This window comes from Myripristis murdjan, chromosome 19, assembly GCF_902150065.1.
Source record: "Myripristis murdjan chromosome 19, fMyrMur1.1, whole genome shotgun sequence".
NCBI classification, from domain to species: Eukaryota; Metazoa; Chordata; class Actinopteri; order Holocentriformes; family Holocentridae; genus Myripristis; species Myripristis murdjan.
This window is the reverse complement of record NC_043998.1, coordinates 23,795,484-23,813,232: the sequence shown is the minus strand read 5'-3', so window position 1 is coordinate 23,813,232 and position 17,749 is coordinate 23,795,484. Positions and strand designations below refer to the sequence as shown.

The 17,749-nt window shown below is 42.8% G+C and overlaps 1 protein-coding gene across 1 annotated transcript; it reads left to right on the top strand.

The window, feature by feature from the left end:
- Window positions 1–17,334, top strand: ubtd1b (ubiquitin domain containing 1b). Its single transcript, XM_030077707.1, has 4 exons — window positions 1–757; window positions 9,579–9,806; window positions 10,066–10,223; window positions 11,076–17,334. The coding sequence occupies exons 1-4, from the start codon at window positions 670–672 to the stop codon at window positions 11,358–11,360; spliced, it is 759 nt and encodes a 252-aa protein (XP_029933567.1). The 5' UTR covers window positions 1–669; the 3' UTR covers window positions 11,361–17,334.
- The last annotated feature ends 415 nt before the right edge of the window (window positions 17,335–17,749 follow it).

Here is a 17,749-nt window from a genome sequence, read left to right as displayed (position 1 = left end):
TTAGCTCCGCCGCTAGCCACATTTCACCAGCGGAGACAGAAGGGAAGTTGCGGGGGTTTAAAGACACAAAACAGAAGCAGACACAACGGTAAGATGTTTGTAACGGCACCGCGAAGACCGAGGGAGGCTGCGGCCACGGCTGCCGGCCCGGAGCTGTGAGGAAAGTCGGCCCGTCGCGTCGGGAAATGACCGAGAATGCGCGGAAGTTTGTGTTTACTAACGTTAGCTAGCACGGTTAGCTAGCTGGCCCTGTTAGCTCGTTAGCACGGAAAGGTGCGCTGCTCAGCTTCCGAGTCCTAGTTTGACTTAAACTGAGCTGCGGGACATTTAGGTTTTCAACTCGCTTACGAGCTGGATAAAGGACTTATAAAAGGCAGTATATCTATATTTTGGTGGGTTATCGTGCGTTTAGCAGCCACTTTACTCCGAGTTTATTCCCCAAACGCTGTACTGGAAACCCTGAGCCAAGTACCTCTAAGTTATATTTCTGTATCTCAGCGTTGGCAAACACCGAAAATTTCAGGGTTTCTCGCTGCCGTCGGGGTCATCGGACCTGTGCCGTGGATCTGCCCCCGCTCCCTGCTCGGATCTAGCCTCCAGTCGGCTGCTATCATGGGACCCCTGTTGAGTTGGTGAGCCGCGTCCAGCCAGCCTGCAGCCCCGCTAGCCATGGGAGGATGTGTCGGGAGAGAACGGGAAGACACGCAGGGTCACGGCTCGTCCAGGACCGGAGGAAGGGGCCACAGGACACGTGGAGGTACGGAGAGGGTGCAAAACAAGGACGTGACACTTCAGAATAAATCAATGAATAACTTCTGTTTTCCTTGCAGCACCCTCTAAGTTTTCATCCCCGTCACGGCATTGCAAAACCATGTTTGTTTAGTCAGACATCTACACATCTTTGGCTATTTTATAGGGTTAGGATGATATGCTTTTATCTCCTTATTCGATGCTATCACGATACCTAGGTGCCAATAGGATTGTTATTGGATTCATTAATACGTTTTTTGCTTTTTTGAATGATCCTCTACCTTGTGGCTGTAAAGTTTAATGAGGCTGTGATTACCTTAAAGGTCACAAGTTTGGAAAAAAAAAAATACTCTGACTGCAGTGAAATGGCTCCTATGGGGGGCGAACATCATCACACACGAATCAAATGTGGCTCATTGAATCCACAAGAGTCCCAGCTTTCCAGTCGCAGCCAATTGATGCAACTCCAAGACTGTTTAGGCCCAAGTCAGCACAAACACACCATTTTACAACAGGCCAAAAGAACACATGTGGACTGCATAGTTTGTGGTTTAAACTGGCAGTACTTAAGTGGAAAGACCCCCCTATCTGTTTGAGAGAAACCATGCATTATACAACACCTGAGTTGTAGTCTAGTGCCTATTTAAAATAACAATGGCTAAAGACAGCCAGTCAAAACAGATACACAATGAATAGAAAAAGTTTTCCCCTCAGCAGTGACTTTAATGTAAAAGCATAAATCCTCAGAGGAACTGCAGCTGTTGTAGGAAAAATCTCCACATTATCAGCTGAAATTTCATTTTCAGAACAGTAGCAATAATTAAATTTTTTCATTCAGCAGACCATAATACATCAGCCACCGCTACATCATGCATCCTCCGTAAACCTGTAGCCCCGTGGGACATGGTCACCTGCTGTGATGTTAAGGCGGGACGTCCTGGTTACTGTATCTGACATTATTCTTGCAAGGGGAGTGCAGTTCAAATCCATTAGCTACTCACCTTTCCCGAAGATAACATTCTTCCGAAGATAAACACTGGCCGACCGCCACCTTTTGGTCTTTCACACTTTAGCTTTGATAGCAGCCGGTGGAATTTTGGATCGCCGGTGAAACACTTTGCCAGAGTAAATGTTATATTTACAAACCGAACGACACAGGCGCCACACGGCTGAGCTGGCAGAGACGTCGATATTTCTGCATAGTTAAGATGCCACTGACGCTTAAGCAGCACCTCCTACGTCAAAATGATTGTCTGACACATGATAATGTTTACTGTGTACTGCACAGTCGGAGCCTATAAATAGGATTACATCTGTTATAAGAAAGTCAGAATGAGAATGGGAAAATACCATCAGTACTATCTATTTGGATATTCTGCTTAACACTTTACCAATAACAGAGATCATAATCTACTCTAAAAAAACAGTTTGTTGGTAATATAATGGAATTGGCTGTGGAAATTGCGACATGCCAAAAAATGGTAGTAAAGAGGTTGTTTCTTCTTCTGCACTCACTGGCCAGGAGTCTGTGAAACTGAATTTTGCCCTAGAAGGTCAGATTATTTCTGGCATAACAGTCTGTCAGCTTGTTGACTAAAACAACTTTATCCTGAGTGTTGAGCAATGCGAGTGTCTCTGTGACTCACTGAGATGCTGGCTCTGGCCCGGCGTCTTCCTCCCAGCTCACTGGAAGGGAAGTTAGTCAGTGAGGCGGTGTTTTCCTGACAGCCGCTGGCTGTCCTGATGTCAGGAAGCCGAGAGGTTTTCAAGCTTCAGCCCCTGCCCTTTGCATCGATGTTTTATTCTACCACAAAACTGACAATCCAGCTACTAACCATTTTGTGTACCTCGCTTTTTGTAATGGTAATTAAACATTCATGAATTCAAAGCAAGGTTTTTGTTGGCGTTGCTGATACTGTTCATTTTGGCACTGCAATTGTCAAATTTACTGCAAATGAATATTGGCCAGGAATATCAGTTATCAGTCTCATTGATTATTAATAACTGGTATCAGTATCAGTCATCAAAAATCTATATCAGTCTGTCCCTGCCTCTGATGGTAAAAGAGACAAATGTAGATTTCCCAGCCTCGTCTTGCGGCTGGAGGTTTTTCAAACAGTGTAAAAACTCATGTGGCACCTTATTTTTTTACAGTTTGGGTCAGTGGGCTCCAGTTGTCACCCTGCTGTGAGGAGCAGGGGCTGGTTTTCTCTGGGTGGGTGGGTAATCCTGGGAAATCGGTTCTGTCCCAGTTGACCCGGCCCATCGGTGCGTTCACACTGCAGGCGGCTCAGCTGACGTCTTGCTCTTTTCTGCCTGATTTTTGGGCAGCACACGAGGCTCACATTACATCAATGTACGGATCTCGCGCAGCTTCAAAGCCTTGACCAAGAAAAGCCGAGCTATGGGAATACAAATCGTGTTTTTGTTTTGCTGCTTTGTAGGGACAGAGCGATTCAGTCAGAGTATCAATGCATCGATTGTAAATTCAGCCAATTCCAGTGGAATTCCTGAATTGATCGGCTATAAGAAATAGATAGAACTAATTGCTCAGACTTTCGCCTGAATCAGTATAAAATGCTTTTAGTCAGTTCATTCACCACCTGACATGGTGGTGATCTGACAGAATAATATACACTACAATCTTTTTGTCACTGAAGTTTTTTTATAGAATAAATGTTAAAGTAGTTCTGTTTGACTTTTTTCACATTTCAGGAGAAAAAGGATCATCTAACATTATTGCAGTGACTGGAATCGAGGTACATACTAGAGTCAAATTGAATTGTTCCACAAAAGAAAAATATTTATTAATTTTACCATCAACTAGTGAATCATGAATCAAACTGAATTGACGCTAAGCCAAATGTGTAGTATCACCTTTCATGACCTCACATCAAAGGTCAGTCCGAAGTGATTGTTCAGATGTCTTCCTCAGTCAAGTTTTAATTGTATAATGACATTAAAAGGGAGACAATCTTTTACTTAATAAATGGCTGAAATAATTGGTTATCAAAATAATAATTAATTAAATAACTAATGGGTCATTTGATCAGTTGACAAGGAAACAGCTGGCTAACAAGCAAATTAGGCATTGATCTAAACTAAAGAGAAAACTCAAGTAAAATCAGCAAATTCAGAGCTTATCATCTGACCCCAGCTCTTCTCCAGGCATCAGTTTTCAGACGTTTCTTCCTGCTGTCATTCATACAGCTGTAATCAACCTCTTGTTCGTTTTACTTTTGCCTGAAGGGAGCAGCTGTTTTTCATGAAACTAAATCACATCAGTAGATTTTCACACGGTCACAGATTCTGTCTCCATCTTAGAGAACACACTTCCTTTCTGTTCATTGTTGACGTGCTCCGGTGCTGCCTCAGGGATGGACAGCGGCCTACTTTTAAAGAGGATATTGCAAAGGTAGAAGCAGACCCGAGGCCCGCAGGCGCTGAAAACACCCTGCATTTATTTGCCTGTTGGGATGGGAATCAGATATCCCTCAGATGACTATATAGGGCCAAGACAACAAATATGTACCTCAGTTGCACTTTCCCTGACCAAAACCAGACTTTAACGGCTGGCTATCTGCAGCACCAAGCCGGCCTATGGTGCGGTGTTTTGTCTGAGCCCTGTTTATGATCCTCCCGCCTTGTTTATGATGCATTTCATTAACGCTCATAAACAAAACACGCTTCACTGTAACCACAAGTCATGATGAGGCAACCTTTTACGAGCACAGCGTGATGAAAACGCCCTGATATTGCTTCATGCGTCTGTAATGCATTGTTCCTCTGTGTGCTGCGGTTAGTTGTGTTTCAGCAGGTCCAGACACAGCAGAAAGACGTACCGCTCAACCCTGTGGATTAAAGAATGTTAGTTTTTGTTGCCATCCACTTTCCGTCTATCCAACCCACCAAGCTGATCATGTTAAAAGTTAACTTGACAAATTTACTCTTGCTCTTTGCTGCAGCCTTTCATGGTGCAGTTTGGTGGATGAGAACCAAGCAAGAGTCAGTTTTTAAAGTTCAGATGAGTGCTGTTTGTTGGATCAGACTTACGCTGAAATGAAAAGACATTTTCCAAATCCAAATAGAGCCCACTTAAGTCATGTCATGTGGAGTATTTATGTTTGTTGATAAGCATGGCATCATAAAACTGAGAGACTTTGGTTCGATGCGACATGGTTTCTTCCACTTAGACCTCAGCTGACTTGTATTGCCCACAATAAAATCGCACACACACAAAAAAAACAGTCCCAGTGCAGTTAAAGAGGGTGGATGGTGGCAGATGTAAGAGGGAGGAGTAGTTCTTCCCATGTTGGATGTCTCTTGTTTGAGTTTCAAACAGCAGCTTGTCAAACTGTGAAGGCCTTAGTCCTCATCACATCGTTTTGTGATCATCTTCAAAACATCTTGATTGATAAATTGCTGAGCGTGTGATGACATGACAGTGTACCCTAAACCAGTCAAAGATTGTCATTTGTCTTTTGTGTCCTTTTTACAAACATAATGTGAAAACTTTGCCGTCTTCCTCACATTGTATGCACATAGCTGATTAGTTGACAGAGGACTAATTAGATATTTTTATATTAATTTGCTGTCATTTATTGAATAAGAATGCCATTTTCTGATTCCAACATTCCTTAAATCATTGAGATGTGCTTATTTTTCCCTGTTCATATCATTACATATTGTTATCATAGGATATATAAATCTCAAAATTAACACTTTGGGGTGTTTTTTGGCTGCTGGTCCATCTAAGGAAGCAGTTTAAAGACAACACTTTAGACTAATTTTTTGCACTTTAAATGATTAGTCTATAAAAAAACCAAAAAACAAATTAATAACTAGTGAAAATAATCCTTGGGTGCAGCTCATATATGGATTATATGTATGATAGATACTGTTCTTTAAAGCCTCCAGGTTTGCCTCTGACCCATCTGTGTTATCTGTAGTGGAGCAGATATCCACTACAACCGTGGCTCAGTGGTTGTGAGGAAGCAACTTGGCCTCACTCCGCACTCCCAGTGCAAACCCTACACCACCCCGTGTCCTCCCAATTACTCCTGTAAAGCTGCCTGCACTATAAATAATTTGTTTGAAGGAAAGGCAACCGCCGTGGAGCGTGCTAACATCCCCTTTTCGCTCCTCCTCCTCCTCATTTCCCTTCGTGACTCCCCCTGTTCAGGGCAGCTTGTAGATTAAGGATTTTTGACACCCGGTTAAAACGGCATCCTTACCCCACAGGACGACAGAAACATGAGCTCAGGCCTGTTTGGTGACAAAAGGAACAGAAGAGGCTGCGGGTGGCACCTATTTAAAAACCTCATTTGCCCTGTTGTAGCGCAGGACTCCATCGCAGTGTACTCTGATAAAGCAGTATCCTGGGAGGGATATTTAACACCAGGCAATTGTCTGTGGGGTAAATTTTGGCTATTTTGGCAAGGGAGCCGTGTTTACTCTGCCATCCTCTGAGGCAGGTAAGGTGCTGTCTTTTGGCAGCCCTGTTATATTAGAAAAATCTGGCCTAACGCTGGCATTACTGGTGAATGTTGGGATTTGCAGCTGGTGGACCAAAAAAGAGTTAGCTTCCTGCCCTGGTGCTTAATGTGTCTGTTCCTGTATGGGACATGTTCAGTTGAACCGAGGTCACCCCAGTTCAGACTGAACGTCTGGTTGAGAGGATGTACACACCAGGTTGCACAAAAAGATGGGCAAAGAAGTCCACCACACTTACACCACGTTCCCCCGGAGGAGGGTTTTTTGCTCAGTGGTCAAGAACTGTGACTTAATATATTTCACCGAGTTTGTAGTTGCGTGCTTACCTCACCTGGTCCAGACACAATGACATGATACTGTTTTTATGAGATTTAGGCTCAAAATGTAATTGCATTGTACAGTAGTTTTCAAAGTGGGATCCGGGGACCCCCCAGGGGTCCTAGAGGGTCCTGTAGTGGGTCTTAAGCAAACAAATTTTAAGAAAAATACCCTTATTATGATTAAAATTATATATTTAACGGTCAGATCAGTGATGCTTGATCAGTTTTCTTGTGTTTTAAATGCATGTGTGTGTTCTTGCTAATTTGCTCAAGTGAATTCAAGGGAATTAAATGTGAAATAAGTAAAACCAAGTGAATTTGCTTTGGTTTCAAAGATTTAATACTGAACACAAACCAAAATACATCTCTTGATATTAGATCAAATGTGGGTCCAGAGCATGACAAAGTTTCTGAACCCGGCTACAGCAGTTTATCAAGAAAGGAGCTATGAATCTGAATTCATGTAAAGTGAGTGGGAATTGAACATGACTTCTTCTCTCGTTTGTTTTCTGATTCTTACCCGTCGTGCTAAACTCCCATTGGCTGTTGCCGGTCTTAGATCGGTCTTAGATCGCTTCACCACATGAGCCCAACGAGACTCCTGACGACACAGTCAAATATGAAAAACTGCATCGTGCCAAACAGCTGCAGTCAGCGTCCTTGATCCTGTTCACACGACTACAGGATAATGTGTGTCGACTGCCGAACTCGTCTCCCCCGCACAATGATGTGCTTTGTGTAAATATTGAATGCTGGGAAACCCGGTTAAGGTTACATAGACAGTTCTAGGCTACACATGTTTCATGCATATTGCAAACTCTGAATGACCTCCTAATTTTAGATTCAGACGACAAGGTGGGGGTGAGGGTTTTCTGTCTCTTGTGACGACATGCAAGAATAAATCTTCCTCTGTGCTTGCAGCGCTGGTTAAAAGTCTTTAACCCTCTTTATTAGCAAGGCAGTACATGTAGTATGTGTAATATGTGAGGACCTTGTGGAATAAATGAGTTACCCCTGCACCCTCTGTTCTCATCAGACACATTCACACCTGATGACAATTCACTTAAAATCACTGCTGCCACAGACACTGTTGTAAAATATCAAGGTTTTACAGTTTGACCGGCCCATGTGCTCCCAAAATGCATACACTACCTCCACCTGCAGATCCCAGATTACTATCTCCATTTTTCATAGCAGGAATGTAGAAATTGCACCTGTAGAAAAAGAATTTTTGCACTAAAAGCAAATTAAGACTAGAATAACTAAGACTTCAGTTGCAGGACCCACACAGATCCTACTGGCCTCTGGTTTTACCTAAACTTATAGGCTATATTTAAAGGACCATACTGGTCATTTTCAGTGTTTAGCCTATGTAGTACAGTTTCCCCACATTTACATGGCAACAAACCGTTTTGCAAATCTCGGGGGGATACTAAAGATTTCAAAACATATAATCAAAAAGTGAATTTATGGTTGAAGCAGCCGCCTTATAATGTTCTGCTTTTGCGGCGAACAAAGTCCTCAACATTCAGAAACCACACAGCTGATAATTGGCTGTGGAAAGCAAACATTTCCCCCTGGGACTATTTTCCCTGGCGGAGGGAGCGCTTTACTCCACCCCAGTATCAAGTCATCAAAACACAGCACAGCTGCTCTGAAGTGTCTGAAAGTTAATTTTCATACTGTAGTGGAATGAATGGAAAAGAATGGCTGGAGGAAAAAAAACATCAGTTTTAAAAAAAACTGCACATGTTAAGAAAAAATTAGCAGAAATGTGAAGTTTATACATATTGTAGACATTATGCTAAACATGCAAAATCACTGGTATGGTTATGAAAATATCTGGAAATAAATCTGAAGAAAAAATGAGTGAGGCAAGTTGTTCCAGTATTTTATGTGTGATCCGATACATCACTGAGACTTTAGTTTAAACGTGAAAGACGCTGAGTGAATTTGCATGCTCTCTACTTGTTGTTACCTGTTTGTCAGCTCTTATGTCGTTCTCTCTCTCATTTGCACTCTTTTACTTTTTCCTTGCGTGCTTGTGTTGCTCTCTGTAAGCCCCTATTTCCATACAGTGTATACTCGCTTGTTGTTGTCCAGAGCCTCCCGTGCTCTCCTGGTCCCCTGCCATGCAAATCAGCACGCTCACAGCAGGCAGCAGCTGACTCTGTTTGCGTTGCTGTGCCTCACCTTGCACGCTTGCTTCTCGTAATCAGGCTGCTTCTTCTTCTTCGTCTTTTTCTTCTTCTTAAAAGGCCAAGATGGCTCTGCTGTATCAACAAACACAAAGCAGTCCATATCTGATCATATTCATTCAAAATGTTTGATCCCAAAATGCGGTTGTGGGATGTCGAGGGTCCTCCTCAACTATATGCCGAGTCTATTTTCTCTTGAGTCACCCGATTGGCTCTTGTTACTGTAGATTTTTCTTTCAAAGATCAAAGACTTGGGGGGCAGGTGGGCCGTAAGGACTGGCCTGTATCAGATCACATGAAGACCTCTTACAAAATATTTAGCAAATGGTGTTTGAGGATAACACAGTGCACACGTGTATTGGGGTCCTTGGAACAAAACGGTTTGGAAACTTCTGCTGCCTTAAAAGAGATTTCTTTTAGAGTTTAAACGATTGAAAATCTTCAGGTGTAAAACTACGGTGCTGAATTGCGCACCTTCCGCAACCCCAGTCCCATGCCTCATAACTCAAACTGTAAGAAAATATAAATTCAGTTCTGGTAAAGACATGGCATAGTAAAAGCATCCTTAGTTAATTTTGTCTCCATTTCCAGGCATCTTACTGCAGTTATTTAGGGCCACCCTAATTCAAATGCCATCTCATTGATTGTAACAAACAACAATTTTAATGAACCAAACTAAGGGATCCTCAGTTCCAGGTTTTGAATTAACTTCTCCAAACAGACTTAATATGAATGCACCTTAAAGTCCATAAAGATCTGTGACTGAAACACCGTGCCTCTCTTCTTAACGGTCTTCTCTTCCTTTCCCTCCCGTCAGGCCGTAACGAGCCTCTGAAAAAGGATCGTCCCAAATGGAAGAGCGACTACCCGATGACGGAGGGCCAGCTGCGGAGCAAGAGGGACGAGTTCTGGGACACGGCACCGGCCTTCGAGGGCCGCAAGGAGATCTGGGATGCCCTGAAAGCAGCCGCCGTGGCCCTGGAGTGTAATGACCATGAGCTGGCCCAGGCTATAGTGGACGGAGCCAGTATTACACTGCCACACGGTGAGGACTGAACACACACACACACACCAGTAAACACACTGCATATTTGATAAGAACCTGCTATCAGCCCCATACAAGAATAATCCCAATACACACACACCATGTAACACACAGTATGTCCATGTAATAGCTGACAAAACCTGCTGCTCCAGACGTAAAGCCACAGAATAACTCAGGTGAAACTTTCTGCAGTTGTTGTTGGTTTTGTCTTTCGTGGGTTTGACTGGTGGCTCGCCCTCTTGACTCCGCCCTCTCGCAGGTACACTGACAGAGTGTTACGACGAGCTGGGCAACCGCTACCAGCTGCCTGTCTACTGCCTGGCTCCGCCCGTCAACCTCATCTCAGAGCGCAGCGACGAGGACCCCAGCGACAGCCCCGAGCCTCCTGCAGCGCCCAAGAAGGAGTTCCAGCTGAAGGTACCGACGTGTCGAGTTCAGCTGCTGGCCACCCTGCGTCGCGTTTTCTCACCTTATTAGGGTTTTGGTGCACAGTTGTCTGTATTTATCCAAACATAATTAGCAATCATAACTGCTAATGGCATAAACAAGCAACTGTAAGTAAATTATTGTAACAGCTGTAATTTAATCCATGGCTTTAATTAAAATAGTTTTCCCCATCTTTCCATTCTATAAAGTCCACCTGATGTGCTGAAACAGCTATCTATGTATACAATTCTGTAAAAAAAAAAAAAAGATTCTGTCTTATTTCTCTATTGCAGTGGTTTTGAAAGTGGGGTTTTGAATGAAGTTGAAGCAATGAGGGGGTAAAGAGGAGGAGCTTATTCAGGCTGATATTCAGAAAGAAGAGAAAAAGGAAGTAACAGTTAATGTTAATTGTGTGGTGTAAAGAAAACCCACAGTGATGACTTTCACATTGCAGGGGTCATTGTGCTGAAAAAAAAATCAACCCAAATACGCTGGGCAATGTTTTTTCAGTCAGAAAAAGAGTGTGGCAGCTGAGAGAAGGAAAAAACAAAACAAAAAACACAGCATGTGTGAACACAACCTGACAGGGCTGCACCACCTGCCCACCACTAAGAGCAGACAGGCTGCCGGCGCTCCGCTGGACACCTGCAGTTTTGCTGCCTGTAGTGACTATTTTAGCTGATTCATTTTTGGATTTGACTGTTAGACTGCCATAGGAGGGCAAATGATAAAATAAATTTGTCATGGGTTTTAAAGAGGCAGCTATCAACTTAAGCAACTGAAGTCTTCATTTGCTCCTCGGTGGGTGTTAATTCTGACTCTTATTTCTCTGCTCTCCTTCAGGTACGACTGTCGACAGGGAAGGACCTGCGTCTCAGCGCCAGCATGGCCGACACCATCGGGCAGCTGAAGAAGCAGCTCCAGGCCCAGGAGGACATCGACGCAGCCCACCAGCGCTGGTTCTTCTCAGGCAAGCTGCTCACAGACAAAACCCGGCTGCAGGACACCAAGATCCAGAAGGACTTTGTCATCCAGGTCATCGTGAACCCGCAGGCCCCGCCCGCCACCGCGCCTTCGCCCACCACCGCTGCCTCGTCCCCGACCAACACATCCACCGCCTCCAACTGACTGAGGACGCCACGGGAGGCGGAGGAGGCGGGATGTGGACGGACGCTGAAGGAGCGGAGACGCCTCCCACTGCTGGATAATTTATGCTTTTTAAGAACGCCTTCTGTTTATAAAGGAAAACTCTAGGTACTGGAGGTATAAAAACATAAGGGAGAAACTCAGAAGTGCTGCTTTCTTTTCATCTACCGTTAAAAATAAGAGTGTCATCTTTTTTTTTTTCTTTTTTTTTTTTGGTGTGCAACTCTGTCATGGGCTAGTTTATAGATAAATGGATCCAGCCCGGACAGGGACCCACCCCTCCTCTCCTCCCCCATCACAACACAAATTAAAGCAGATCAGTTCTGCCGACCCACAAACCAAATGTGCTCGTCTTGCTGCGTGCAAAAACTCTGCCTCTGCCCTTCGTCTGCACTAATGCTAACTAAGTGCCAATGGAAAAAAAATAGCAGAGTTGTTTGCATTGGTTGTAAAGCACATGTCTTCTCTGAGCACGACGGTCCTGGACTCCGCACTGCGAACCCCTTCCTCCTCCTCGGAAACACGGGGGAAAGGCCGAGAGAAAGATCTCTAAAAGTGAAAGATTACCAGTTTCTTTTTTTTCTTTATTTCTTCTTTCTTTTATCAAGGAAAATAATGTAAACTGAGCTTTTTTGCACACTTGAAAATTATGACTATACTTCTTTCGTGGTAGTTTGTGTGCCTTCGATAAGACAAAACAAAACAGAAAACAAGGGTTAATGTCCTGGAAGATGCTAGTTTTACTGCTAGGCTAAGCCTTCTGTCTTATTTTTAGATTCAGGAACTCTTAGATTAATCCAAACTATAACTGCTGCCTTTTTAAAGAATCCTTCAGAAAAAAGAAAACACATTGTGTGTGTGTGTGTGTGTGTGTGTGTGTGTGTGTGTGTGTGTGTGTGTGTGTGTGTGTGTGTGTGTGTGTGTGTGTGTGTGAGTGAGTGACCCGTACAGTACTGTTCAGCTCGGCTTTCATGTAGCTCAGAGTGACGACACTCTGTTTTCCCTCTGGTGTACAACTCATTGTTTTGCAGTAAAACTGATTTTATAAGCTAACACATCATTATTGTTTAGGAGGAAAAAAAATGCACGGGCGCGTTGTAGTCTGGAGTCAGGTGGGCACAGGTTCTGAAATTTCACTGTTTGTGTTAGTCAGCATCGTGATGGTAGTTCATAGATTCAGACTGATAAACATACAGTATGCCTGCATTTATCAAAAGTTCCTGCTGGTGAGTTTTGACTGTGGCTGGTAGGTTTTTCTTCTCTTCCTGTCACATTGTCAGGTAAACAACTGTCGGTATAAACCCTGATATATTCCAAAAACCTTACCTGGCTGTTTGTGACTAGACTAGAGACTTTAAGCAGTGATGTGTTTTTGAAGGTGGGGCTACAGCGACTGGAAATATGTCTGGAAAACTGCTGTCATGAAGCAGCAACGCTGGCAGGTTGTTCTACAATCAGCTGGGAATTAACACCTCAGGTTATTACGAAAACGAGCCAGAGATGAACTGTGCTGTGCCTCTTAAGGATAAATAAGATTCAGAAGAGGAGTTTTTACTTTTCTATGATGTAAAGAAGTCTAGCAGTTTAAGCTTTACCGTGGAGTACATGTTTCTTTGACAGTATAGTCTCAATATCTGCTGTTGAACTCGTACAATTTCTCCCCAAAAACCATCACTGCTTTAACGTCCCTCATTTTGGGGTGCAGCAGCCGTTGTGGCCAGTAGTTTTGCAGCAGAACCCAGGAACTGAGGATTTCCTCGTTCGCAAAGCCCCTGAGACTTCGATCACTCTGTCGGTGTGATCAGATGTGCATTTTCCTGGTAACCTCTCCTAATGTTTTATGACAGGCCTGTATCTGCCTGCTGTTGAGCTGATTCAGCACAACAGAATGAGTATCGCATTCAAACAGCTGCTGGGTAAAATCATCAGGTGGGCGAGTAGGAAAGTGGCTCAGCGGGAGCGGCTGTCTTGTTGAGACTTTTGACGTCGCACCAAGAAAAAGACGATAAGTTTGCATCGGGTCACACAAAGAATAACCTCTTACAAAGTCACATTTCTTTAAACAAGTCATTTTTCTGGATAGTTAACAAACCTCTTGTTTGGTCCTGAGTATTCAACTGCCTTTTGTCTTCATCTGGCCGTGCAGAGATTTCACCCCGATCCTCAGTGACTGATAGTGTCTGTGCTCATTACTGGACCACATCAGTGTATTTTTTTTATTATTATTATTATTTTTTGTAGACTTGAACAGAACCTCCAGCTGGGGCCGGGCAATATAAACATATCGATATTGTGATACATCTAGATGTCATGTAATGTTGTGATATTGCATAAGTGTTGTCTTTTTCTGGTTTGAAAGGCTTTATTACGGTAAAGGGATGCAATTTTTTTTTTAAACTTACCAGACTGTTCTAGCTGTTTCACTGTCTTTTCCACATTACTAATGATTGTTTGTATAAAATCTCTTGTGTTTAAATGTCTCAAAAGCACCGGTAGTCATCCCATCAGTGTCGTCACAATCTCGATATTGCGGTTTTGGGGCAAAGATATTGTGATGTTTGATTTTATTCATGCCGCCCAGCCTGAGCTCCAGCTGGTTCCCTGCTAGAGGAGAGAAACCTGCCAGCCACAAACAAACCTGACCAGCGGAGGCTCCACCCTCACTGATTAGTCTGTTTGGTAGCAGCACAGAAAACACTCCGGCTGTGTTCACACTGCAGCTGAAAACACCCAAAGCTGATGTTTTCTGATCACTGTGAACAGCAGAAAGCTGCATGTAGCTATATCATCATCATCATCATTACTATTTTTTAAATTTCTGTCTGGACCAGGCTTGGATCCAGCAGTATGCAACTTGTGTGACACTTGGATTTGAATTTTCAAGTTGTAGCATTGCCATGAAAACAAGGACATTCATCATCACTGACCTAAGATAGATGTCATAATTTTGGCGGCACAGCAGCTCAGCTGAGGACAGCGAGACACAACAAGGGAAAGAGAGACAAATGTGGAGACGATTCAGTTCAGCGCACATTTAAAAGCACATACTGTAACATACTGAGATGTGTTAAACATGATGTTATCGTTACTCTGCGCGTGAGATTTTCAGCGTCGCTGCCGGCTCACATTTGGATCAGATTTGCAATACATCCCAGAATAAATGGACAAAAAAAAGCAGCAGTTTAGCAATCAGCATGGAGGCCTGCAGTGTGTATGCCGTCTGTGGCTGTGTGTGTGCGTGAGTGTGTGTACGTACTGTGGCTGTCAAACACTCCCAGACAGCTTCATATTTTCTGAATTCCCTCTATGCTAGATTAGAGCTCGACGTGCCTCGTTTTCATCCACCACCTTTGGTCTCTCAGTCCTCGAGTAGCAGCATCGCAGAGGGAATTAAAACTGAAGCGAAACAGGAACCACATTTTATTTGAAACGGGAGGACGACAAGATCCACTCTCTCCTCTCACTTCTTGTTTCTGCCTTATCACAGCTTTTCACAATCAGTTTTCCATTCATTTCCAAGCCTTTCTCTGCTGTCCCTTTACACCTCTTTACCTCTGGTTCTTCTTGTTCTGGGGATATTTTTCTCAGTTGTTGTATGCAAACTTGAATAAGCATTTTTTTCTCAACTGCTCTATGTATGTGCAATACAATCTAGACCTCATAGGGTTTTTAAATTTAGTTTTCATAGTTTTCATGGAGCACTAGCTGTTAGAGATGTTGAGGTTCCTAATAATATAGAATCACACTTACAAGCCTGTGATAATCTGATGCGACACGCCGCTGTCAGCTGTTTCATATTTATTGAAATCTACCGAGGCGCCGCCTTGACCCTTCAGATGGCCGCTGCTCTGTCGCTGAGCAGCTCTCACAGCGTTAGAAATGCCTCCTCTGTGCGTTGAGCGTTTCCCTCATGTCTCCGCTGTGTTTCTGTCTGTGAAGGGCAGGGCGGCGGACTCTCTTGACAACTTTATCGATAGCGTCTCCTGTTTCAGTGTCCTTGCTGAAGTGAGCCATGGCTGAGTTGTTTGTCCTCACTCCTCTGACAGTTTTCTCTTGTGGTTTTGAGTCTTTTGATTTTCAAAATAAAAAAAAAAGGGAATACTCCAACTTGTTGGGCAAAATATCCTTTTTCCGACTTCTCAGATTGGAACAAGATGTTGGACACCATTTCCACCTCTGTACGTCCAGTGGTTCAGTTCCTATGGGTAGCATTTCCTGTTAGCTTAGCGTAAAGACTTGAAGTCTATGGGAGTTGTTAGCCTGGCTCCATCAAAGTGAAAAAGTAAACCTTACAGCAGCTCTGACGCTGTCTTCTTTACACCACTGGATGTACAGAGGTTAAAGCTTAACGTCTTTTAAAGGGTTTTAATATTCAGGGAGCCTGTTAAGGTTCCTTGATGTATCCCTTTATAAATCATAATGATAGTTATAATGTAACAAACTACCAAATGTAATAAAATGTCCCTCTTTAAATTTGTGAAACTTCCCAATAAGACCTGAATAATGTAACCGGCTTCATAGGAGCTGCAGAGCATGTTGAACTGAAAATGTCACTTTTGCAGCTCATCATTAAAATATTACCTGTTGTGAAGTCATAGTCATCAGTTAAGGTATTTTTCAATTTCAGGAAGTTAGATTTTATGATGTTTTTAACACATTTACAGGGCCATTTGATTACATTATCTGACAGCTCCTAAATCAAGGGATCTTGTAGGAATAGCTGCTCTGATGAGGATTATTGTCTCCCTTTGAATGTTAAGAGAAACGCCCTCTTTAACACCCAGGCTGCAGTTTGAGGTGTATTGTTGCCGTTTTTTTTTTTCTTCCATTTGTCAAAGGAAGAAAAGAAAAGCAAATTGAGTATAAGTCCCTCTTGGCTGCCTACATATCGCTCTCTTTCCCCAGGAGAAATTAGTCTTCACTCTTTTCAGACATTAGAAATCACAGGAAACGGTCTTGTAAGAAAACTAAAGCGGTTGATTTGTTTCTGTGCGCACACATGCTGTTAGTTTTCAAACCACAGTGGGAAAGGTTAATGTTCAGTGTGTGTGTGTCAGCGGTTCTCTTGTCAGAGGACGGAGACGTTTTCAGGTTCAGGTGACCTTGCTCTCACCTGGAGGAAACACTTCAAAGTGTAAAACAGCTTGAAAATACACCAATTAAATGTCCCCATTATTAATGCAGGATTAAAGAGTGAAGGCAGACTTATACTTTGTTTTTTACTGAGATGAGGAAGGAAAAAAAAAAAAAAAACAGGTCCCGTTTTTCGATGCTAGCCAGGTTCCCCTCGTGAAAAAATCACGTTTATCAAGATGGTTTTCATTTTGAGGCAGAGAAAAGCCACAGGAGAAAATGTTAAGGAGAGATCCAGCCTGCAAAATGCTGTTTTTTTTCAGCCTTCACTCCGAACGGTGAACTCCCCCTTTAATGTCTCCTCACCTCAACTTTGGCATTTCTAAACAAACACACAGCCAATCAGACACTCAGCAGGCTTGTCTTTGTCAGATTGTACTCCTCTGTGTGTGTGTGTGTGTGTGTGTGTGTGTGTGTGTGTGTGTGTGTGTGTGTGTGTGTGTGTGTGTGTATGTAAGACATGATTGACAGTTGGATATTGATAGGATATTGGATGTGTAGCGGGTTGCCTCGTGAGTTCGTCGTGTCTCGTTGGAGTACCTGCCCAGGTTTCGTCAATACTCTCATATTACACAATCATATTTATGTGTTTTCATGGTACACAGACGGACTGAAAATCATATCTAAAGGTGGTTAAGGTGGTAAAATAAAGCCATAATAGGCCAGGAATATTGATTTTACACTTTAAGGACAACAAACTACATCACTTCCTTCCCCTCAATGTCAAATACCCAGAAACCATTGCAGTTAAATATCATGGTCGGACGACAAAAAAAAAAAAAAAAAAAAAAAAAAAGAAATCATCCACAAGCGTCCGCCAGGCTATAGATGTGTAAAGATCTGTATATTTAGTCAAAGACAAAAAAAATTAAGTGATTATATTGAGATTTCCTGATGATGAACTATGCCCACGGATTATTTTAACAGTTGGTGTGTTCATTTATATGCTGATTTCATTTTCAATCATGTTTTTAAAACTGTTGAATAAAATCAAACTATTGTAAAACACCGGGTGGTTTTGTTTTCCTTCTCGTTTAGTAAACTGTGAATAAGTGACGTGAAGTCCAAACCTGGATTTCCATCTTTATTTTCTTTATAGATCAGTTTTTAAAAGTACAGTTTCAAAGTGCTCAAACAAGGTACAAGAACAAAAGTAAAACAAAAATAATTAAAAAAAAAAAAAAAGTAAGGCTTTAGTGCAGTGCCATATCCATGGAGGAAAGAAGAACCAAAAAGAA

Bases quoted from the DNA above. Each gene is read 5' to 3' on its own strand.
- ubtd1b (XM_030077707.1), top strand. From the start codon at position 670: ATGGGAGGATGTGTCGGGAGAGAACGGGAAGACACGCAGGGTCACGGC. The intron at 9,807-10,065 runs GTGAGGACTGAA...GCCCTCTCGCAG, and splicing joins CAGTATTACACTGCCACACG to GTACACTGACAGAGTGTTAC. The intron at 10,224-11,075 runs GTACCGACGTGT...GCTCTCCTTCAG, and splicing joins AGAAGGAGTTCCAGCTGAAG to GTACGACTGTCGACAGGGAA.